The following is a 25,080-nucleotide window of genomic DNA, read 5'->3' as shown; positions in this document are numbered from 1 at the left end:
ACTGGGACAGAGGCACCTAAGCCATCATCCATGGCTTTGCTTCATAATAATAAATTATAGCTACAATTTTTAAAGTGTGTAGACCTTTACCAGATCCTGCACTAAGTGCCTTGCATCCATTATTTTATCCTCACAACAACACTATGAAGAAGTATATTCAATGACTATTCCCACTTTACAGATGAGATTACTGAGATCTGAGAGAGTAATTTGATGTAAGTCTAACGTGTTCATAACTGCTTGCAAGGGTGTAAAATCTTTGGGAGGGAGTTTGGTAAAGCCTGTAATAAGCACAAAAATTATCCTGCCCTTTGACCCAGCAATTTCAATCCTGGGAATTTATCATAAATGATTCAAATGGAGACAAGTCATCTCTGTGTCTAAGCAACAATAGTTACATGGAGACTGACCAAGTTCCAGACAATTGCCCCCTCATGCTTACCACTGTGTCCATTAAATTGTGGAATCTGGAGTCGAAAAACACACCTCGGAGGACACTCAAGACAGTAGAATACAGTTTATTATGCCAGCAGGTCCAAGGGGAATCAGTTCCCAACAAGGACCCTGATGTTTCTGAGAGGCCCAGTTTTATACCCCCCACTACGTGACTGGTTACATGTTAGCAACCTCTTTGTTGTATATGATTGAGTTTTACAACAAGTAGGTGCTAGGAGAACAAACAATTAAGGTTAAAGGAGGAGAACAATGATTATCACTTCATGGAAAATAGATGTGGAAACAGTGACAGACTTTATTTTTGGGGGTTCCAAAATCACTGCAGATGGTGACTACAGCCATGAAATTAAAAGACGCTTACTTTTTGGAAGAAAAGTTATGACCAACCTAGACAGCATATTAAAAAGCAAAGACATTACTTTGCCATCAAATGTCTGTCTAGTCAAGGCTATGGTTTTTCCAGCAGCCACGTGTGGATGTGAGAGTTGGACTGTAAAGAAAGCTGAGCACTGAAAAATTGATGCTTTTGAACTGTGGTGTTGGAAAAGAGTCTTGAGAGTCCCTTGGATAGCAAGGAGATCCAACTAGCCCATCCTAAAGGAGATCAGTCCTGAATATTCACTGGAAGGACTGATGCTGAAGCTGAAACTCCTATACTCTGGCCACCTGATGTGAAGAACTAACTGAAAAGACCCTGATGCTGGGAAAGATTGAAGGCGGGAGGAGAAGGGGACAACAAAGAATGAGATGGTTGGATGGCATCACCGACTCAATGGATGTAAGTTTGAGTGAACTCTGGGAGTTGGTGATGGACAGGGAGGCCTGGCGTGCTGCAGTCCATGAGGTCACAAAGAGTCAGACACAACTGAGTGACTGAACTGACAACGATTATATACATCAAGGGTGGATGTCTCCGTGGTTAACCTAACAGGGGCAGCCCGACTTCAACTACAATCTCCGTTTGTCATCTGTAGGGAGGGAAGTCTCCAGGAGACCTGGTTTTCACTAGCAATGGTTTCCTCACTCTTGGCCAGGGTTCAGGCCCAGTTCACATCTTGTCTTTAAGATGGATGACAGCCTTCAAGATGGAGTCTCTCCTGCTTTCCTCACACTGGCCCCAACAAAATGAGAGGCCCAGATTTAAGAAGTTGATTTAAGGTTTCAGAGGAGGTACGATTTAAGATTCTGGAGAGAAAAGTTGAAGCTAATAAAACAGAATTCCAGAGCAGGTGGGAAGGGCAGATATCAAGAATACAAGAATAGCCCCAATTCCCTTCATGAGGCTCATGTTGGCCCCCTTTCCACCCCTCCCACCCAAGAGAGCTGGGCTGAGGGTGGGCGATTGATGAGAGACCCTGGCCCAAGGTGCAGCATGCAGTTCTTCTTAAACACCAGGGGCAGCTTGGAGCGAACACGTGGAACTCAAAAGTTGGTCTCCCACAGCAGTCTGGGGACACAGGAACTTTCTTGGATGGAAGCTCAACTGCCACCAAAAATGATGAGAATATTGCTCACCTCTGCATGTGGACTCCAGAATCTCTGGCAGCCTGTCTGTAGAGCAAAGCTCTTTTGATTCACTTGGAATGGAGAAATGTGGGTCACGTGGTTAAGTACAAGCCAATCATTGTGGCCTTAGGATACTGGATTCCAGTGATGTTCCAGGCCTTCCACAGTCTGGAGCATTCACTGTGCTCTGCGGCACTTCTGGAGCCCAAGTAGAGTCCCACCTGATCCATAGCAACTGAGTGTAAGACAAAGAATGGTCATCCAAAGAAAACTCTGCGTCTTCCTACTGGGGTGGATGTGGAGCCCTACACCAAGTCACAGGTGTGGAGCCCTGTACAAAGTTCACAGGATGAAAATCTCTGAACCTGACCAAGCCCCATAGCAACTGTTGCCATGAGCTTTTGGATCAAAACTGGTCAGTTCCCAGACTCCATATTATGTAAAATACCCACCCTACTATCCACCCTATAGCATCCTAACCAATCACCTAATGCCACCATTCCAGTAGGAATTTTCTCTGTCTTGAGGCTATAAAAATTGGCTGCTAGCCTGCAAAAGTGTTCGGCTCTCCTTTAAGCTGGCCCACTGTTCTAACAGCTTGTCCCATTCTAACAAACTTTATTCTCCTCTACTTCTCCCTCATGTCTGGAAATTCTTTTCCAACCTGCTGCACAGACCAGGACAGTGGTGGGTTGGGGGGAGTTCGGGGGGCGGGGGGGGCGGGGGTGGGGCAGGTAAAGATGACAATGATTATTGCTCAGTCTTGTCTGACTCTTTGCGACCTCATGGGCTATACAGTCCATGTAATTCTCCAGGTCAGAATACTGGAGTGGGTAGCTGTTCCCTTCTCTAGGGGATCTTCCCAATCCAGGGATCAAACCCAGGTCTCCCTCATTGCTCGCGGATTCTTTACCAGCTGAGCCACCAGAGAAGCCTGGACAGGTAAAGTCAGCATGTTTACTGCATATGGAATTAAGTCAGAAAACATTCCATTCAGTTTAATTAAGAAGTAGCCTTGATAATTTTGAAGTTTGAGCTGGATCAAACTCGAAAAGATGAAGGGAAGAAAAGGATTGTGCATTATCTCGCATGTTGATTGTGTCCTCGGAAATGTTAAGTCCCAAGAGGGCAGGTGATAATGTTTCATTGTTTTGCTTATGATTGTTACCCCATGCTGTCTCAATGTCTGTCACTTAGTAGGTAGTCAGTAAATATTTGTTATATAAAAAAGAAATACAAGTTGAAAAGTCCATGGATTTTTTTTTTTTTTTTCAGGGAGAGGGCTATGACTGAAAATTTGTAATGGAGAGAGGACAAAGGGAAGTTAGGCGGCGGAATTTAGGGCGTCAGTCAGTATCTGTAAAGAGGACCAGGTGGACCAGAAGTTCGAACTTAGAACTTTGCCTGAGTGCATTCCTTGAAACCAAGAATTGTCAGCTTTCTCATGCAAAGCTGCTGGGCAACGTGTTACTCAGAAACGGGGCAACCCTGTGAACACCGCAATCTGTAGACGCAGGAAGGAAAGAAGAGTTAAGTCGCAACTTTTTCCTGGAGTCCCTGACAACTTGATTTTTTAAAAATTGCCCTCTAAATATAGAACCCATATTAATTTGGCAGAGACTCCGTGGCTTTAGGGGATCCCAAGCGTTTAATTAACGTTTTCTAACCCGGGAGCGGGAAGAGCCGGAGGAAGAATGGTGGGCGTGGACAACCTGAAGGCAGCTGGAGGCCCGCCCCCTCCCAGAGTACACTGCGGCCGCCGCGTGCGTGAGCCGGCTTCCGGCCGTCTCCCGCCGGGCTAGCGGGAGGGTCGGACCATGGACGGGCTCCGGGCTAGCGCCGGGCTGCTGAGGCGCGGGCGGTTGAGGCGCCGGCGCCAGCAACAGCCACACAGCGGGTCGGTCCTGGCCCTGCCCCTGAGGCCCAGGAAGATCCGACGGCAGCTGAGGAGAAGTGCCTCGTCCCGAATGGCTGCGCTCAGGGCCCAGACGCTGCCAAGCGAGGACTCGGAGGACTCGAGGGTGGAGTCGACGGTCGGTGAACCCGGGGACCCGATGGCTGGAGGGGCGGCGGCCCTTTTGGATGCGACCGGGCGGGAGCCGCACGGCCAGCTTGGGCCCGCGGAGCTGCTGGAGGCTTCGCCCGCGTCCCGCTCCCTGCAGACTCCCCGCGCCCTGGGGGAGGCGCAGACCCCGGCTGCACGCTTGGTGGAAGCGCAGACCCCGCCGGCGCGCCTGGTGGAGACGTCGGCGCTACCCGCGCGCCTGGTGCCGGCCTCGGGGAGCCTGGTGGAGACCTCGGCCCTGCTGTGCTCTGCCCAGCATTTGGCGGCCGCCCCGCCGTCCGTGGCTTCTGCCCCGCTGTCGGGGCCGCAGGGGGAAAGCACGGGCGGGGAGCTGCCCTGGGACTCCCCGCTGCAGCGCATCTTGGCCGAGCTGAACTGCATCCCTAGCAGCCGGCGGCGGGCGGCGCGCCTCTTCGAGTGGCTCATCTCGCCCATGCCTCCGGACCACTTCTACCGGCGCCTGTGGGAGCGCGAGGCGGTGCTGGTGCGGCGGCAGGACCACAGCTACTACCAGGGTCTTTTCTCTACCGCCGACCTCGACTCCATACTGCGCAGCGAGGAGGTGCAATTCGGGCAGCACCTGGACGCCGCGCGCTACATCAATGGGCGGCGCGAGACCTTGAACCCGCCCGGCCGCGCTCTGCCGGCCGCCGCGTGGTCCCTGTACCGGGCCGGCTGCTCCCTGCGCCTCCTCTGTCCGCAGGCTTTCTCCACCACCGTGTGGCAGTTTTTGGCCGTGCTTCAGGAGCAGTTCGGAAGCATGGCAGGCTCCAACGTTTACCTTACGCCCCCCAACTCGCAGGGCTTTGCCCCCCACTACGACGACATCGAGGCTTTTGTCCTGCAGCTGGAAGGTAGGAAACTCTGGCGGGTCTACAGACCGCGGGTGCCGACCGAGGAACTGGCCCTGACATCCAGCCCCAACTTCAGCCAGGACGACCTCGGAGAGCCGGTGCTGCAGACGGTGCTGGAACCTGGAGATTTGCTCTATTTCCCGCGAGGCTTCATTCACCAAGCCGAATGCCAGGATGGGGTGCACTCTCTGCACTTGACCTTGTCCACATTCCAGCGCAATACTTGGGGCGACTTCCTGGAGGCTGTGCTGCCCCTGGCAGTGCAGGCCGCAATGGAGGAAAATGTGGAGTTTCGTAGGGGACTGCCCCGAGATTTTATGGATTACATGGGGGCCCAGCATTCGGATTCTAAGGATCCGCGAAGAACCGCTTTCATGGAGAAGGTGCGGGTCCTGGTTGCCCGCCTGGGACACTTTGCCCCAGTCGATGCTGTGGCTGACCAGCGAGCCAAGGACTTCATCCATGATTCTCTGCCCCCTGTGTTGACTGACAGGGAGAGGGCACTCAGCGTTTACGGGCTCCCAATTCGTTGGGAGGCTGGAGAACCTGTAAACGTGGGAGCCCAGCTGACAACAGAAACAGAAGTGCACATGCTTCAGGATGGTATAGCTCGGCTGGTGGGTGAGGGGGGCCATTTGTTTCTCTATTACACAGTAGAGAACTCCCGAGTTTATCACCTGGAAGAGCCCAAGTGCTTGGAGATATACCCCCAGCAAGCTGATGCCATGGAACTCTTGCTTCGCTCCTACCCAGAGTTTGTGAGAGTTGGGGACTTGCCCTGTGACACTGTGGAGGACCAACTTTCCTTGGCAACCATGTTATATGATAAGGGGCTGCTGCTCACCAAGATGCCTCTAACCTGAACTAGTTACTCACTAAATGCCGGAAATAAGACAGTAGTGATTCTCTCCCACCACCTTTTGAGGGAGAAAACTCGTTTTCTTACTTGATACTCATCAGTGTGTCTATATTTACCTTTATGACTGCCTCAGTGTCACAGATGTCAGTCAGTCTTCTAGGAGACACCCCCTCACCTAGGCACAGAAGGAAAAGCAGGAGTTGGAGATGGAAAAAGGAGCCTTTTCTGCAGGAGTAACTTGATTCCTGATCATTTGAGAGACCAACTTCATCATCCCCCTCAGGCTTCAGAGACTGTGTGGCATTTGCTTTGTTATTCTGCTTGAGACATCAGAAGTTTTTACTTGGAATTTGCATCCTTCATTGGAGTTCTCTTTCATCAGTTTAGGGGGAGGGTTGGGGTCAGTTTCCTGTTTGTTACTGTGAGTTTGTGTGAATGTTAGAAAAGTTATTAAAGTGCCAAAGAACTTTCCTTTTCTGAGGCTAGATTATTGTGTGGCATGGTCTGAAGAAATGTGGGAGGAGGAGGGTAGATAGGGGGAAACTGCAAAGGCTGAGGCGCAAGGTAACTTGGGGTGGATGTAGGGTTGGGGCCAATTTTGCAGCCCTAAGGGTAATTGATTCATTTTAACCCCAAACAGCACAATCCTATTAGAAAAGTTACGAGTATATTATGTTTTTTAAAGGGTATTATGTTTTTGCTCAGTGTTTGCTTGCATCAGTGGCTGGCGCGGCTCCTAAAATAGGCAGCATGTCACTAGCTGTGCTGTCATAGGCCACAGTCAGCCAGCTTGTAGCAGGCTGGCCATGAGGGAACGCTGGTGTTCAAGTTACTTTCCACTCTTAATTTTTTCTGGTAGTTGAAAGAAACTTCCCCATATATGACAAATTAATATTCTCATGGTTGGGGGAAAAGAGCCTGGTGTACCAGAGGGAGTACTGGACTTGGATCTAGAAAACCTGGGCTTGGGGTGGTGGCTGGTGGGCAGCTGGCTGAATGACCTGAGGCTGCTGCTATGCCTGGGCGCTCTGATTTTATAAGTATGTTTTGGTACAGCTTGATGTTTCCACCTCATCATTTAGGTTGTATCTGGAACTTTTAAGATCATTTTGCCATGAGTGCTAAGTTTCAGTTATATAAAGTTGAAAACTTCATGAAGTCTTTTTTTAAGTTGCAAAAGCTTACATGTACATAAGTGTACATCTCAGTCTATTCAAGATTAAGCTTCAAGGCTTTTTCTGAGTGCTTAGCCAGACATACGGCAGGTTTTTTTGTTTTTCTAAGGTGTCCTTTTTTTTACTTCACTTTCAAATTGGTTCAGTTAGAGTGACATTTTGTAAAGGGACAGATAGCAAAATCAAAACCCAAGGGGCAAAGAAAAGATAATAGACTGAGAGGATGGTGGCCAAGGAGAAAGAGAAGTATCCTTTCCTGGCTCTCATCCTACAGGGCTCACAACTAAGACCCCAGACATCCAGTCCTGAAAAAGGCTTGTTCAGGGAATCAAGGCATAGGACTCATTCCTAGAAAACCTACCCTGAAAAATTTCCTGGAGAAAAGTATGGAGCTTCAGTGGTTTTTGCCCTTCTTTGGGTTGCACATAAACACGTTTTGCTTCCTCCTTCACTTTTCTTACGGCTGCCTCAATCTTGAATACTTTCTGTATCAACAGTTCCTTTTGGCTTAGTGTTTGAATCTGAAACAGAACAGATGATGATTAAAAGAACTATATCAGGTTGCAGATCATCAAAAAGTGTTAATGAAGTAACATTGCATCAGGCTTATTAATATTAGGTGGTACGTAAAATCTCTGAGAACACTGTTCTCTTGTGATGTTGGTTGGACATTTTTATACCTGTTAATGAAAAATTTAGCTTTTGGGCATGATGAATCTGCTAAGAAATGCTTGATGTGAATCTGGTTTTGTGAATTATATTTATAAAGAATCTTTTGCCTTTTTAAAAGTATTTTTCCCCTCTATTCATCTCTGCCAGCAGCTTTGAAAAATTAGAACCACCTGTTTAGCTAGTGTTCCTTTGGAGAAAGAGCCCAGATTAGGAATTAAGAGAAATTTAGAAGGAAAAAGAAAATCTAGGGGGCCAGCTCCAGTCCCTCATTCCGTCTTTATACCCATCTGCAAAAAAGAAAGAACTTGGGTTTAGAGAATGGTGGGGAGGAACACGGGAAGGGAAGGAAACAGTATTTCAGAAACAACAACAAACTCTAATCTCAACAGCTACTTGATGGGACTAATAGGACTTCTGCTGTTTGTCTTTTATTATTAGGATTTTATAATCCTGTCTTGCACAGATGTGTTTTGTATCTTCAAGTGATATTGTTTTCTGTGGGATTGTAGGAAATATTTCTGTGCTGGTGAAAAGTGTATCTGCATGCTTGGGGAAAGGAGTCTCTAAGTCGTATTGATTCTTTTGCGACCTCATGGACTGTAGCCTGCCAGGCTCCTTGGCCCGTGGAATTTCTCAGGCAAGAATACTGGAGTGGGTTGCCATTTCCTTCTTCAGGGAATCTCTCCTACTGAGAGATGGAACCTGCATCTCCTGCCTTGGCAGGCATATTCTTTACCACTGAGCCACCAGGGAGGAACTCTTGAGAACCCTGAATTTTTTCTTGAAAACGTAGCTTATACTTATCTACCCTGTTCCTGATCTCCTGAAGCATTTCTTGGTTTCCTTCATTTTCTAAGTTGAGTATCTTCATTGCATGGTGAATTTCTCTGAAAGGTAAGAAGGACTTCTTAGATTAAATCTTCCTATCCTTCAAAGCATGGAGGTGGAAAATACAGCACTTGAAATCAGACAAGAATCCTAAGTTCCAGTCCCAACTGTGCAGTTTTGCTGAGCTTTATTTGCAAAAATCATATGATGCTTAGCTTGTGGGGGTGTTCTGTAGTTTTTGAGATGACATATTTGAAGGTACTAATAGATAATGTTTATTGAACACCTTTATGAGAGGTACTAACATGTTATCTCCTTAATCATCACCACATACCTATATGGTAGACTACTGTTTGCATCTGATACATGAAAAAATGGGCTCAGAGAATTAACTTACTCAGGTTCACATAGCTAGCACATGTCTGAGCTGGGGTTCAAATCCTGCTATTTTGGACTCCAAAGCTTGTCGTCACTAAGTAGGCACTTGATAAATGTTAACTGAATTAAAAAACCACCTGGAATGCTGAACAAATAGGTAAACTATATGAGCTTCACTTCCAATCTAATTTAGTCCTGTTTTTCTGTTGCCTACTTGGATAAGTAGATGAATGGCACAGGGAAGCCTGTGGTTTTTATAGCTGTTAAGCAGCCTGAAGAGTCAGGGACATAGTCTGTTAACAAGGTTGGAAGAATTGTCAGTACAAGAGGTCTTGGCAAGAACCAGAGGTTAGTGCTTACTTCAGAACAGCCTCATGGTTCTCTAGGAGCAGCACGTCGAGGAAGGTGTCCCTGACCCGGTCTCCTTGAAGTTTGAGGGCTAGGATGCTCCGGCAAGCCTCTAGTCGCACACCTGGTGACTCTTCATAGTGGATAGCCCAGAGCAGGAGGTCTGTCAGCTGGGGGCTCACGCAGCCAATTTGCCCCAAAGCTGCAGAAATTAGAGGTTCATGTCCCACTGTCACTTCAGGCTGAGTTGGCTGTGTCCCAGCATCTAAAGTGGCCTTACTAGTAAATGCTAAGAATAGGCAACCACTTGCTAAATTAAATATTGCAAAAATTAAACTAAGTATATTGTCTTTGAAAAGTGGTGAAAGTGAAAGTCACTCAGTTGTATCCGACTGTTTGCAACCCCATGGACTATACAGTCCATGGAATTCTCCAGACCAGAATACTGGAGTGGGTAGCCTTTCCCTTCTCCAGGGGATCTTCCCAACCCAGGGATCAAACCCAGGTCTCCCGCATTGCAGGTGGATTCTTTACCAGCCAAGCCACAAAGGAAGTCCAAGAACACTGGAGTGGGTAGCCTATCCCTTCTCCAGCGGATACCTTCCCTTTTAGATGACAATCAGTATTTTAGGAACTCTCTTGAGAATTCCCAGGAAGGGGATATTCAATACCATCCTCGTCCATTAGGATGTGAGGATACACGAACGTATTTACCTAGGGATGAGATTTGGAATAGATAACTCAGAAGACCAGCCTAGTCAGGTAAGGGGAAAAGAAGGTATAGTTACACTTCATGGCTTTACCCAGCGTTGATTCTCATAGGGACCTGCCAGACTGTCAGAAGCAATGGCAAAGATCCCTAAAAATAAGCTCCAGGAAATTTGAGGGCAGGATTTTACGTTTGTAGCAGTCTTAAATCTGGTCTGACTTTTACGGAGTCCTACAGTTGACACCTCTACAGAAAGCAAGTATATCCAGTAGTGGATACCTTCTTGGAACTCATACCTAACTCTGTTGGCAGGGACTGCCTTGTCAGTCCTACCTCAACAACCTTGACATAGACCTAGACTCAGGATCCTTAACTAAAAATTGAAGGAAGTGATTTTTAATTTCTTCTGAGAAGCTGTGATCATCCTTTTCCCTCCCCTCTACCCTCTTCCTAAAGAGATTCTGGGGATCCTCTATATAAAATATGGGAACGTATTAGAGGTAGAGGAGTTGGAGCCACTGCCATAATACCTCGAATGGCAAAGGCCTTGATTTTCCAGCAGGGATCTCCCTGTATCAGATTCAGAAGGCATTCAAGGACCTAGGATGGATAAAAGGCAGTGTTGAGTGGAGAGAATAAGAGCAAGAATGTATCAGAGAGAGGGTTCGCTCTTCTCTAAAATGTTCTGTAACTGGAAAAGTGATCTGTCAAATCTAGTGACAAATGAGCTGGAGCCAGAAGTACTAGCTTACATACAGTGTTCTCTCCTGTCTAGAGACTGATTTTCCCTGCTCACAGATCTCTGGCCATATAGGCTTCTTTTGAATACCTCCGTCAGGTTTTCCTCTAATAACCAGAGATTATAACTCCATCCACTGGAGTTGATCCCAAAGCCCATGAGCACACATGTAATGAGAAGCTGGTTAACTGAGGTGAGACTAGGATTCAGGGGTGTGCTCTAGAGTGGGTCTAGGCTGGCTTGGAGCTGTGTGTGGCCCTAACTGTTGGTGTGGCCTGTATATCTCCTCACCTTCCTGTTCTGGTCTCTCATGCCGTATCCCTACAGAATGGTGAGTGATCTATGTATGCGGGAAGCACAGGGTAATGTCCTCTTGGGTTAATCAGGTAAGAAGGGTACATGTCTCCTTGACTCACCCTATTATCATGGATCTGCAGGGCACCGGCTGCCAAGCAAGCTGCCCGCCGAACTGCCATGAAGTCATCAGAGAAGCAGTCCAGAAAGCTTGGGAGAAGCTTGGCGGTCATAAGCTTGAGCCCACAAATCAGGTAGAGGGCTTCCACACGCCCCTGGAAATTTCCTTGACCCAGCTTGATTCTGTAAGGCACAGGTGCTTTTATTTTCCCTCCTCAAACTTTTTCCGTTGCTTTTTTTACCCCTACTCCTACCTCCAGTGCCCTCAGGCTGAAATCTAGCTCCTGTAGGCTCGCCATTATCCACTCCCACCCTTTCCTAGTTAGCCTTATCCGCATTAATTTGTTTCACCAGGTAGAGACCTCAACTGTTTTATTTACTTGAATCCCTATTACCTAGCATATGCTAGATGCTAAACCCTGTTGAATGACTAAATAAAGAAAACTTGAAACATACAGCTCTTGCTTCAGTCAAGTTCTCTTCTCTCGTGCCTTCACACGTGTCATGTTCATTTCAGTATTTGGCTTCCAGTATGGATTGTCTTACCTTCTCTCTGCTTATGCAGTCTTATCTATCCTTCATGAAACTTGACCTTACTAGGCATTCATGTGTCTTGTATAATCAGAATCATGTCATATGTTTGAACTCTGAAGACATCTAAAACAGTACCTGAACACTTAATGGGCGTTCAATTAATGGTTCTTCCCTTAGCCACATTCTTAGTGTCTATAGGGACTGTTAACTTTTTATTTTATTAAAAAGAAAATCTGCAGTGGATCTTGTACAAGGCCAAGCATACTGAGCAGCTCAACAAATACAGTTTCTTTCTCCATATTGACAAGGTCTTACCTGATTGTGTCATGCACCTCTTTTCCAAGGTTCATTTGCCCCAGAGCTTGGGCAGCTGCGTGTCTCACTTTCTTATTCCAGTCACTCAACATCAGCTGGATCAACTTATGTTTCATATCCTATAAATATGTGTAATAGTTAGCTACCATTTATCACCGCATCAGTTTTGCATGTTCAGTCGCCAAGTCGTGTCCGAATCTTTTCGACCCTGTGGACTGTAATCTCCCAGGCTTCTCTGTCCAGGGGATTTCCCAGGCAAGAATACTGGTGTGGGTTGCCATTTCCTCCTTCAGGGGATCTTCCCGACCCAGGGATTGAACCCTTGTCTCCTGCATTGGCAGGTGGATTCTTTAACCACTGAATCACCTGGGAATCCCATTTTGTACTTGGCACTGTACTAATAAGTAGTTTTACCCATCACTTAATCCTCCCAAATAATCCCATACAGCAGATACTACCACTTATAGGTGACAAAATGGAGGCATAGATTTCTTACTCAAGGTTAACATGTTGAGTCCTGGAGCCAGAACTCAGATCTAGGCCTGTTTTTGAAGCTCATGCTTTAAACTAACCAAACTATATTGTTAGCTGCACTTGAGACTCTTAAAATTTGAAGGTGATACATTAGTAGGTTGACCACCTCATCCCAATTTGCCTGGGCAAGTCCTATATACTAGACCAGCTAGGACCTTTGGCCACCCTGTGTGTTAGTATATCTCTCAAAGCAGAAGGGATAAAAAGGACTTGGTGATTAGGTAATGTGCCCTAAGCTATTCTCCCTCCTTGAAATAGCTCCCTTTCCACCCTTGATACCTGATGTTTTCCTATTCTTTTAGGATTGACCTCAAAAGCCTGTCGTCAGAGAACTCACCTCTGCCTTCTGTAAGCAATAGGAAATCCCCATAATACTTTACAGCTACATCTGTTATAGCTGTTTACATGTAACATTTAACAGAGAAGACATATCTTTGCATACCCAGTGCTAGCTACCTGCCTAACATGTAAGATGTGGTCAGAAACTGCAGGCTCACTGAATAAGTGAAAGCACTGATGGACATGTTGTTTAACCCCATCAATCTGATGTGATGGTCTCATCTTTACCCCATCCCCTGCTTGCTCTGCATGGCTTTTACTTTCAATAGGCCATCCTGAGTGGCAACTGCTGAGAAGGTGAATGTGCAACTGAATCAGATGTTGTTAAATGCAGATTCTGTGGAGAAGGCAATGGCAACCCACTCCAGTACTCTTGCCTGGAAAATCCCATGGACGGAGGAGCCTGGTAGGCTGCAATCCACGGGGTCACGAAAAAAAGAAAAAAAAAAAAATGCAGATTCTGATTGAATTGACCTGGGGTGAGATTTTTGCATTTCCAGCAAATTCCCAAGTGATACCTGTGCTGCTGGTCCTGGACTTTAGCAGCAAGGTCCAGGCAGAATTAACCCAAACTAGAATGACCCAGGGATAGAACCTGGGTCTCCTGCATTGCAGGCAGATTCTTTACCGTCTGAGTCATTAGGGAAGTCCAGAATTATACTGACTATACTGAATGGCCAAGTTTTGACATGTGCTTTCCATGTCAAAATTCAAGGGTCAAAAACAGCAGTGTTCTGGGCCATTGTGGAGTTGCCCAATGTTACAAGGAAAAGATAATGGCATATAGGAAGAAGGGGAAAAAGCCCATTTGCACAGCTGAAGTTGATTTTATTTTATTTATTTATTTTTTTAAAATTTATTTATTTATTTATTTTTTCAGTGGGTTTTGTCATACATTGACATGAATGAAGTTGATTTTAAAATAATGGCAAGAAGGAGGTCAGTTGAAAGCCTAGATGATGGTCAGGGTTTCCCATTCCTGGAAGTCTTTCCTTAGTAAGTCTTGCTCAGCTGTCCCACACTCCTTCACAGAACTTTAAGTTCAGCCCATACTAATGTCTCTCGGAAGAGTTTTAAGAGAGTACATTACATTTATCTCTTGTTCTTGAATCATTTGTATATGCTGATCCTGTTACTCCAATATTAATGTCAGCTCTTTGAAAGTGGGGACTATGGTGACAGATACTTATAAAGTACCTTGATGTGGAGGCAATGTCAAATTACTATAAAAAGTTTCTAAACCTTTTTTATTTTTATTCTTTGCTTATTTCACTGTAGATAGGTTATAGTTTGTGGACTCCCAGCAGGCTGAGTAGCAGTTGCTTAAGTAACAGAACGATATGTTGGCGTGTGAAGATAATTCTGGGTTAGGACTAAGAGGCAGCAATATGGGAACAGATCTTTTTGGTAAGAATGGGAAACTAGATAGCAGCAAAAAGTGGAAGAGCTCCTGAGCCCAGTTTTACTGAGAACGTCTGTCCTGGAAACAGAAAAAGAAGGCTTACCAAACTGACATTTCCACCGATCCGGGAGAGAGCCCTGCAGGCCACAATGCGGTCTTTCCATTGACGGCTATTCAGCTCCACAGCAAGCATGGTATGTATCAGGGTCTGAGGAAATGGAAGACTTGTATCGAGATCCATAGTCACTTTTAGAGATGCTGGGACCTTAAAGAAGTTACATCCTAATCTGGCATCCAGCATGATTAATGTCACAAACACATGGATGCCTGTTGCTAGCAAAGTAGAGAGTAGGTTTACAATGGGGCCCTCTTCCATCCAAGCCAACTGATGTCAAGGAAAAAATACAGATTAGTAATCTGAACAGAAAATTCCTGGGACCTTCTTGATTTAACTGTCTTTCCCCCTAAAACGGTTTGTATATGCCTCAGTCTGAGTTTCACATTTCTACTGGAAGTAAATGCAATTGTACGTCTGTGTGGTTTTCAATGGTAAACTTCTAGCACAAGCAAATTCTGCATGTTGTAAGTCTTCTAGCATCGAGTTAGAAAGCATCTGCAGCCTGCTTTCCTCACCTTTCTCAGCTAGCTCTTGTCACTTTTCCCCACTTCACCCCACTTCACCCACACTTAGTCCAGTTTTACCTGTGCGTGAGATCATCCTACCCAACCACCCGCATTTTCTTTCTCTTTTTTAAATTTTTTTGTCACTGCACTTCACATGCAGGATCTTTCTTAGTTCCCAGACCAGGGGCTGAAGTGCTTCCTGCCGTGGAAGCACAGCCTCTTAACACTGGACCACCAGGCAAGTTCCCATCTGCATTTTCAGTTCCCTACATGCACTGACCTCAGAGACCCAATTGTTCCCCCCAAACTTGGTTTTTTCTCTGACCCTGTAATGGACACATACTGTCTTTCCACTGAGATGGCGCAGGAGCGTACAAGACTGTTGCTCGGTGTCCTCATTCTTCTTATGAAACAGCTGGTGGATGATCCTCTTAATCACAGGGTAAGTGGCCGCACCTTCCAGAGCCAGGCACTGAGCTGCAGCCCAGCTGTCCACGGTATTACCTGCCACAGCGAGGGGACAAAGGCCAGAATGGCCATCTCTTATCCCCACAGAGAGCAGCTTCTGGGTTGGTACACAAGACTGCTACTTGCCTCACTTTCCTGTATCTCAGTCTGATATTCAATCTATAATTTAAATCACATTTAAATGGATCATATCGAGGTTCTAAATGTAGGTTGAAAATCTTAAACTGAAAAGTCAAATCCTAAAATGTTTTTGTTGGGGAACAGAGCAGTAAGTCACTTCTGGCCTGAGTGAACAGTTGTTCCTCTTGCTAGAGACTGGGAAGTCTGGAGTGGAAGCTTTCTTAAGACAGACGAATTAAGTTGTTGAGTGTCTCTGTGCAGAAGGCCAAACTGGTCAGACAGTTGTCCTACACCCCTGCCTCCACGCAAGGAGCAAGTCCGTCTTTCAGAGTAGTTAGGTACGGGAGCCTATCAACATCAGACAGAATCTTTTGCTGGTATTACACCAAACAATGCATGTGGACAGTGCCTGTAAGTTAATGTGCAAAAATGGAAGCATGATGTGTTCAAGTGGGTTTTTTAATTTTTAGAATGTATTCTTTAATCTTGTACATTATCTTTTCAATTGAAAAATCTAACAGGAAAGGGGACATGGTTTAGTCAAATGCATCTATGACACGGTTAGCCCAGGTACCACTAGATGGCAGTGTACCTGTCTCGTAAAGTACCCGGGAGGAAGAAATCCTCTGGGTATCTAAAGTAAGAGCATGACGGTGGAGAGGAAGGGATCAGGAAAAGCTGATGTGAGATGTTCTTTCTTTATCCCATATTTCCAGGTCGGAAGTAACAAGGAGTTACTCACCCTTCAGAAGGACAGTCTGCATGATTTCCTGGGCAAGAGGATTATGTGACTGTATGGCATATTGGCATACTGCTGCTGCCATCCGCACATTGGCATTCTTATCACAAAGAGCAGCCATTAGTGGGGGCTGTAGAACCTCTGGCAAGTCCTGAATAGATGAGGCTTTCATCGTTTCCTTGTCTGTGATCAAAAGAGAGCCCGTAAGAGGGTGTTAGCTAGTCCCTTTGCTTTTCTCTAAAACACAGCTTTTCCCTGTAGCCACATGGGGGCCATTTCAGCCTCAGTTGCAGATGCTTACTGCTACTTAATTAGAGTTTAGCTGAACCCCTACAATGGATGGGATTTTAAGGCTGCCTTTTGTGGTGGATATTCCTGTTCTCACATCTTTATCATCTGGTCTCTGCAGAACTGTATTTGGGCCAAATGAATATGTTTCCTGCTAGGCTATGGTGACTATCATCATGAGCTTTAGTGATGAAAATCAATTTTTGTAATTTTAGTAGTAATAGCAAATATATTTAGGTAGTGCTTTGCCACTTAGATAGTGTTTCATATTCATCGTCCCATTCAGTCTTCTAACCCTCACTGAAGTAGGCAAGGCAGCTCACCTGAAACATGTGTTTTTCAGGAATCCTTTTAGGTTTAACTAAACAGCCTCACAAGACTATCATAGGCCATACATGCCACTAGTCTTCGGAAGGAAATGGGACAGGAGCATAGTTTGCCCACAGGGAAGCATCAGGTGTTCCTTTTGGCAAGAGTTCTTGAGAATGGTTTGTCTAGCACTCTGGGGACAGCTCAGAAGCATAGACTCGACTCTGGGCATAAGTCTTATGTTCCACCAGAGTTATTATCTCTTTTATATAACAACTCCATAGATATAATTCCAGGGTCCTCAAAGGGCCTGCCTTGATAAGTCACAGCATTGCTGGGAGCCTGGAGGACGGTACCTCCTTCAGGCATGTATGTTTCACTTGTAGTTCTTCCCAGTCCAAATGTCATTTAGCAGTCAGGGTTCATTTTCATCATAAACTATGTGGCCTGTGAAGATAATTTCTGTCCTTACCAGGTTATCGGGGCAGCAGGTAGGCATTTAACTAAAGCTCATTTCTCAAGTAGAAGGGGAAAGTGTTGTGTTAACTTTTGTCCACAACTATCCTCCCATTTTTAGTTTGAAGTTCAGAGAGGATAAGTGACTTCCCAAGATGTGGCAGAGCTAGACTTATAGCTAAGATTTTATATAAAATTTCTCATTTGTCCTTTTTACCACTACTGTAAACCACTATGCCATAGGTTTAAAAAGGGCTAGATGAAATATGTGCCTTTGAGGGGATCAGATGGAAGTCAGTTGAGTATTTCAAGAAATAATGAGTAAGATAATATTCTTTGGGAAGATGTGGGAAGGAAACAAGACAAATCAAAATCTCAACACCCAGGAAAGGGGTCACATGAAAGGGAAAGACAAAGGTGTTTTTTGAATGTGGAGATCTAGAGATAAGATAATACCTCTTCCCACCTATGGGAGGTTTTCTCTATGCCAGGCACTAATACACATCACCCCATTTAATACTCAAGAAAATAAGCAGTTTAAAAATGTGTATATGTGGAAGCATCGGCTTCCCAGGGGCTACAGTGGTAAAGAATCCTCTTGCCAATGTGGGAGATGCAGGTTCAATCCCTGGGTCGGGAAGATCCCCTGGAGTAGGAAGTGGCAACCCACTCCAGTATTCTTGCCTGGAGAATCCCTTACTGCTATGTTGAAAAAATTAAATTAAAATTTTAAATTAAAAAAATTTAAAAAATTAAATTAAAATTACTGCTATGCTGAAACATGAGTATATTATGGACAGAGGACCCTGGTGGGCTACAGTCCACAGGGTCGCAAAGAGTCAAATACGACCGAGCGCGTGTGTGGAAGCATATAGCAGGGGGGTGGGGCAGGGAAGACTCCTCAGAGGATGTGCCATCTTAGCTGAAAGTTGAGGGGCATGTATAGAAGTTGATCAAGTCAAGAGAGAGATAAGATTTCCTAGCAGAGGGAGCAGCAGATTTGAAAAGCTGGAGTTTAAATGCTCATACCTGGAACTCAGTAGACTGGAAATAAGTGAAAAGAAACCTTAAAAACTTGACAATTTTGTAGAGATAAAATTAGTCCCCACCTCTAAGAAGTTCCTTGCCTGGTAGAGATAGCAGAAAAGTAAACAGACAATTATGACAGAATGATAAATATTAGGACAGAATAATATTAGGATGCTACCAGCAGCAGAGAAGGAAAAAGTGTCAGCCCATACACAAAGGTGGTATCTGAGAGGGCACTTGGGGGTTAGTAAGAGTCTGTGGGTTTTATGTCTTTTTAATAGCATTTTATAGTTTCTGTCATCTGAGTCCCTGTGTCTTGTTAAACCAGCTCCTCGGTAGATTATAGTTCTAGCTCTTGCAGATGGGAAATGTTCCTTTTTTAACTGCTTATTGCTAGCAAAGAAAAATCCTATTGACATTTCTTTTTCAAAAGGTTATACAGCCATTGGGAAAAATGGCCAAGTTCTTAATTCATTTTACAAAACCAGTAAAAACTAAAACAACAAAAATAGTGTAAATAAACACTAATACTTAACAAAAATACTGTAAATAAACACGAAATTAGCAATTTCATTTACAAATATATTAAAACATTTTAAAATATGAACAAATCAAATCCAGTGGAGTAATAAGAGAATGATCCATTAGGATTTATTCTAAGATTTTAACACTAGAAATCTTTATATCCACAAATTAAAGGAGAAAAAACTAGAAAATGGCTGGTAAAATTCAACACTCATTTTTTTAATAAATAGAAAAACCTACATGTATGTTGGCATGTGTTTGTAAAAGCACAGAAAGTTGTAGAATGCCAAACTAAACATTGTATACCCTGGAAATGGCATGGGGTGGGATTGGGGCTGGGAGGTGGGTTGGAAGGAACCTCTTTTTATACTCCTCTGTGTTGACTGATAATGACACTTTGTATTTCTTTTGTAATAAAAAAATGTTTATGAAGCAGAATCCACAGAATCTATTGGTCAGTTAGTTGTGGGGAGAGGAAGGATTTTGTCCAGGCTGACTCCCAAGGTCCTGACTCAAACTAGCTGGGTTATGGGGCTGCTGGTTGCTATGTGGGATGTGGGGAGGGGTCTAATGGCAAGAGTGATGAATTTAGTTTGGGACATGTTGAGTTTGAGACTGTCAACATGCTATCAAAAGAAGGACTAAATTGCAGTCGGGAGAAAAGTGTGTACATATACATACATATATACATATACTTTGCCTATTATGAATGGGATCTCTCAAGGCAGAACAATGTGAACTTGCTTGTGAACTACTAAGCATCCAAGGGTAATGAAATTAGTGCAAAAAAGCACTAGATCAGAAGTCAGGAATTTTAAACTCATCTCTATTGCTGAGAAGTTGTGTATACTCAGGCCAGTCTCTGGGTCTTTGTTTCCATTTTGTGAAATAATCTCAGATAAGCTCCAAGGTCCCCGCCAGTTCAAAATTTCTGTGGTTCTGTGGATTGCTTATATTCTCGAGCAGTATGGTTGTGGCTCTTACCGGAGTCCCCTCGACTGACGGCAGCACGGGGCCGTTCTAAAGCAGCCGTGGCACAAGTGATGATGGCTTGGATCCGGACGTCATCATGGATGTCCACCAAGCTCTGCAGCAGGCCCTCAGCAGTCTTATGGTGCCACTCGATGACTACGCCACAGGAGGAGAATGAGAAGAGGACCACTTAGGGTTAGATATTGTGCTGCTGACAGGTAACAATAAGGCCCTTCCCCTAGGACAATCCAAGCAAAGCAGCTCAGAAGCATAAAGGGCCCCAGAGATGCCGCCCTTCTTAAGGAAGTAAGTGTTAGTCACAGTCGTGCCCAACTCTTTGCGACCCCATAGACTGCAGCCCACCAGGCTCTTCTGTCCATGAGATTTTCCAGGCAAGGATATTGGAGTAGGTTGCCATTTCCTTCTCCAGGGGATCTTCCCAACACAGGGATCGAACCTGGGTCTCCTGCACTGCAGGCAGATTCTTTACCAACTGAGCTGAATCTTCTTAGGTATTAATAATTCTCAAACAAAACTCCTCCCAATCCCATCCTGTATTCTATCTTTTTTGTTTGTTTAAATAATTTCTTTCTTTTTTTTTTGGCCTCACTGCATGGCTTATGGAATCTTAATTCCCTGACCAAGGACCGAACCTGGGTCCACAGCAGTGAAAGCCTGAGTCTGAACCACTAGACCGCCAGGGAATTCCCATAAATAACTCTTTATTGTTATCATCTGGAAAATGGAACAATAAGACAGTGATTAAGGGTACTTTGCCCTCTTTATAGGGGCTTCCCAGGTGGTACTAGTGGTAAGGAATCTGCCTATCAATGCAGGAGGCACAAGAGACACATGGGTTAGATCCCTGGGTAGGGAAGGTCCCCTGGAGGCTAGCCTGGCAACCCACTCCAGTACTCCTGCATGGAAAATTCCATGGACAGAGGAGCCTGGTGGGCTAGAGTCCAAGGGGTCACAAAGAGACGTGACCAAACACAGCACATGAAAGTGAAAGTCACTGAGTCGTGTCCGACCCTTTGCGACCCCATGGACTACACAGTCCATGGAATTCTCCAGGCCAGAATACTGGGATGGGTAGCCTTTCCCTTCTCCAGAGGACCTCCCCAACCCAGGGATCAAACCCAGGTCTCCTGCATTGCGGGCAGATTCTTCACTAGCTGAGCCACAAGCATAGCAACACTTTTTTTAGGCGTGAGCTTTTGTTTCAGTGTTCCCACCACCTGTAGATGCTCCCTACTGGTAGTTTTTACTTGGAATCTCCTTTTCAACCCTTTTTGTTTATCTGAACCAGTTTATCTGATGGATCACCTCTTTTTTCCTGTACTAACTAAACTAGTTTTTCACGTCCTGAAAGCCAGCAGCCCTTGAGTCCTCAAATCTTGCAGTTTTCAACAGTCCTTGCTGGGCCCTTCCTTTGCCGCAAGCACACTATTCTGGAATCTGTGAAGGCAAAGTAAATATGAGCTAATTCCAAATTTACAAATGAATTTTGGAGAGCCAATTGCAGTTTCTTTTGATCACTGCATTTCCATTGCTTGGGCAGCATATTCACTCTTTCTTTCATGCATCATGTATTGAGTGTGACATTTCAGGGGTTAGTAAGATAGGGTCTCTGCCTGTGAAGAGTTCTCTGGGTAGTGAGTTTCCACAAGTTACTGATGTAGAACTTGCCCATGCAAAAAACATCCAGATAAATGCAACTGCCATTGTATGAAAAGCTCTTACCTAGTCTAGCCTTGATGAGGCAATCAGATTTTTATTGTTCATAAGAAAGGGATGGATTTTCAAAGATTGAGAAATACTTGGCCAAGGTGAGAACTTCTTCCTTCACAAATTACTTCTATGTCAGGACAATCCCTCCTCTCCCCCGCCCCTGCACCCCTCCTTCACTCACTTAGAGCCCAGGCCACCTTCCATTCCTGCAGCATCCTTCGCAGGACCACCAGTTCCCAAGACACATTCTCCTTCAGTGACTCTGCTTGCTTCTTCAGTTTCCTGGTCTTCACGGACACGTCCTTCTCACCCACCTTCAGCAGCAGATCCGTGGCCGGTGTGGGCAAAGCTGTCCAGCGCATGGCTCCTTTCACAGGCTTGCAAGCTGTGCGGGGCGACAGTATGAGGTATTATGCCCATTGCCCTGGGCCTGTGTTCCCAGCCAGCATCACATGCCTATTCCTAGCTAGCACCAATACAAAACAAAACCGTCAAGAGCCAGCTTTCCTGATTATGTAGAAAACTGGTACAAGTCCCATTGGGAGTCATGAGAGGTGGTGACTACAGACATGATAAAGCCATGATGATGGGCGGAGAAAGGTAGGGAAGAAAAGGTACATACAAACCTTTATATATGTTTAAGAAATCTTTAGGACCATAAATATATGTAACAAGATTTGCTCATAAAATTCAATATTTGATATATTGCCATTAAAAGTAGGATATAATTGGCCATTAATTCCTAGTTTATTGTTTCCTTTCTAGTGTTCTTAATTTGGGAGGAGGAGTGGGATTATAAGCTACTAAGGGTTTACAAGCAAACACCCTCTTCCAACAACACAAGAGATGACTCTACACATGAACATCACCAGATGGTCAATACTGAAATCAGATTGATTACATTCTTTACAGCCAAAAATGGAGAAGCTCTATACAGTCAGTAAAAACAAGACCGGGAGCTGACTGTGGCTCAGATCATGAACTCTTTATTGCAAAATTCAAGAACTGAAGAAAGTAAGGAGACCACTAGATCATTCAGGTATGACCTAAATCAAATCCCTTACAATTATACAGTGGAAGTGACAAATAGATTCAAGGGATTAGATCTGATAGAGTGCCTGAAGATCTATGGACAGAGGTTCGTGACATTGTACAGGAGGCAGTGATCAAGACCATACCCAAGAAAAAGAAATGCAAAAAAGCAAAATGGTTGTCTGATGAGGCCTTACAAATAGCTGAGAAAAGAAGAGACGCTAAAGGCAAAGGAGAAAAGGAAAGATATACCCATTTGAATGCAGAGTTCCAAAGAATAGCAAGGAGAACTAATAAAGCCCTTCTCAGTGATCAATGCAAAGAAATAGAGTAAAACAGCAGAATGGGAAATACTAGAGATCTCTTCAAGAAAATTAGAGATACCAAGGGAACATTTCATGCAAAGATGGGCACAATAAAGGACAGAAAAGGTATGGACCCAACAGAAGCAGAAGATATTAAGAAGAGGTGGCAAGAATACACGGAAGAACTATACAAAAAAGATCTTCATGACCCAGATAATCATGATGGTGTGATCACTCACCTAGAGCCAGACATTCTGGAATGCGAAGTCAACTGGGCCTTAGGAAGCATCACTATGAACAAAGCTAGTAGAGATGATATGCGGGGAGCGGCTTGAAAGAGCTGACTCTGGGAGCTGCCTTGATTGATTATCAAGGGTCTGTTCGCAGACATAGCTCTCTGTCCCGCCACCCCTCTGGAATTTACTATCCAAGTTAACTCCTAACAGACCATTAGTGAGCCTTGAATGCACACAAGGTGCAGATAGATGGCTTTGCACGACTGCCCTTAAGATAAGTAGGATGCCTTTGGCGCCAGGAGAGAGCTCTGGTGATTGTTATCTTAAAGATGATGTACATGGGGAAGAATTTTCTTTGGGATGCCTCTCTTCTTGGTTTAGTATATATGTAACCCTGAGAAATAAAGAATCATCGTTGACTGCAGCGATCCTCTCGACCCCATCTGTTCTGTCTCCTTATTTCTAAGCCTAAAGGAACGCGTCGTGTTGCTCGCTGAAATCTTCCGGCTGGCCCGGCAATGATAGAATTCCAGTTGAGCTATTTCAAATCCTGAAAGATGATGCTGTGAAAGTGCTGCTCTCAATATGTCGGCAAATTTGGAAAACTCAGCAGTGGCCACAGGACCGGAAAAGGCACTTTCATTCCAATCTCAAAGAAAGGCAATGTCAAAGAATGTTCAAACTACCGCACAATTGCACTCATCTCACACACTAGCAAAGTAATGCTCAAAATTCTTCAAGCGAGTCTTCAACAGTACATGAACCAAGATCTTCCAGATGTTCAAGTTGGTTTTAGAAAAGACAAAGGAACCAGAGATCAAATTTCCAACATCTGTTGGATCATCAAAAAAGCAAGAGAGTTCCAGAAAAACATCTATTTCTGCTTTATTGACTATACTAAAGCCTTTGACTGTGTGGATCACAACAAACTGTGGAAAATTCTTCAAGAGATGGGAATACCAGATCACCTTACCTGCCTCCTGAGAAATCTGTATGCAGCCCAAGAAGGAACAGTGAGAACTGGACATGGAACAACAGACTGGTTCCAAATTGGGAAAGGAGTACATCAAGGCTGTATACTATCACCCTGTTTATTAACTTCTATGCAGAGTACATCATGTGAAATGCCAGGCTGGATGAAGCACAAGCTGGAACCAAGATTTCTTGGAAAAATATCAATAACCTCAGGTATGCAGATGACACCACCCTAATGGCAGAAAGCAAATAAGAAAGCAAAAAAGAGTCTCCTGATGAAAGTGAAAGAGGAGAGTAAAAAAGTTGGCTTAAAACTCAACATTCAGAAAACAAAGATCATGGTTTCATCGCAAATAGATGGGGAAACAATAGAAACTGTGGGGGACTATTTTCTTAGGCTCCAAAATTACTGTGGATGGTGACTGCAGCCATGAAATTAAAAGATGCTTGCTCTTTGGAAGAAAAGCTATGACCAACCTAGACAGCATATTAAAAAGCAGAAACATTACTTTGCTGACCAAGGTCCATCTAGTCAAAGCTATGGTTTTTCCAGTAGTCATGTATGGATGTGAGAGTTGGACTATAAAGAAAGCTGAATGCTGAAGAATTGATGCTTTTGAACTGTGGTGTTGGAGAAGACTCTTAAGAGTCCCTTGAACTGCAAGGGGATCAAAGCAGTCAATCCTAAAGGAAAGCAGTCAATCCCAAAGGAAATCAGTCGTGAATATTCATTGGAAGGACTGATGCTGAAGCTGAAACTTCAGTACTTTAACTACTTGATGCAAAGGGCTGACTCATTAGAAAAGACCCTGATGCTGGGAAAGATTGAAGGCAGGAAGAGAAGGGGACAACAGAGGATGAGATGGTTGGATGGCATCACTGACTCGATGCATATGAGTTTGAGCAAGATTTGGGAGTTGGTGATGGACAGGGAAGCCTGGTATGTTGCAGTCATGGGGTTGCAAAGAGTCAGACACGACTGAACTGACTGAACTGAAGGGTTTACAAGTGCCTTGCTGTAGGATTGATTAGTGTCTCAGTTTCTTTTTGTCATTTTGCTTTTTTGGCCATGCCCGGCAGCATGTAGGATCATGGGTCCCCAAACTTGGATGGAAGCTGTGCCCCCTGCAATAGAAGCATGGAG

The 25,080-nt window shown here is 44.7% G+C and overlaps 1 protein-coding gene across 6 annotated transcripts in view; it reads right to left on the bottom strand.

Moving 5' to 3' along the window:
• Nucleotides 1-25,080, bottom strand: part of HEATR4 (HEAT repeat containing 4) — a 42,724-nt gene that overhangs the window by 12,071 nt on the left and 5,573 nt on the right. For 2 of the 6 annotated variants that reach the window (XM_043919956.1, XM_043919955.1), the window contains exons 4-15: nucleotides 21,570-21,773; nucleotides 19,670-19,813; nucleotides 16,082-16,261; nucleotides 15,095-15,255; nucleotides 14,231-14,335; nucleotides 11,853-11,971; nucleotides 11,006-11,186; nucleotides 10,381-10,450; nucleotides 9,154-9,343; nucleotides 8,396-8,474; nucleotides 7,277-7,436; nucleotides 5,857-5,915 (exon numbers count right to left, since the gene is read on the bottom strand). In XM_043919956.1, the coding sequence (XP_043775891.1) occupies nucleotides 5,857-5,915; nucleotides 7,277-7,436; nucleotides 8,396-8,474; nucleotides 9,154-9,343; nucleotides 10,381-10,450; nucleotides 11,006-11,186; nucleotides 11,853-11,971; nucleotides 14,231-14,335; nucleotides 15,095-15,255; nucleotides 16,082-16,261; nucleotides 19,670-19,813; nucleotides 21,570-21,773 (1,652 nt within the window). Of the gene's footprint in view, nucleotides 1-2,790; nucleotides 5,448-5,856; nucleotides 5,916-7,276; nucleotides 7,437-8,395; nucleotides 8,475-9,153; nucleotides 9,344-10,380; nucleotides 10,451-11,005; nucleotides 11,187-11,852; nucleotides 11,972-14,230; nucleotides 14,336-15,094; nucleotides 15,256-16,081; nucleotides 16,262-19,669; nucleotides 19,814-21,569; nucleotides 21,774-25,080 lie in introns of those variants that run through there. The other 4 variants (XM_043919952.1, XM_043919953.1, XM_043919954.1 and 1 more) reach the window with 4 other exon arrangements.

The sequence above is a fragment of the Cervus elaphus genome, chromosome 12, assembly GCF_910594005.1.
Source record: "Cervus elaphus chromosome 12, mCerEla1.1, whole genome shotgun sequence".
Taxonomy (NCBI): Eukaryota; Metazoa; Chordata; class Mammalia; order Artiodactyla; family Cervidae; genus Cervus; species Cervus elaphus.
The sequence above is the reverse complement of the archived record's forward strand: the minus strand, read 5'-3'. Positions and strand labels throughout refer to the sequence as shown.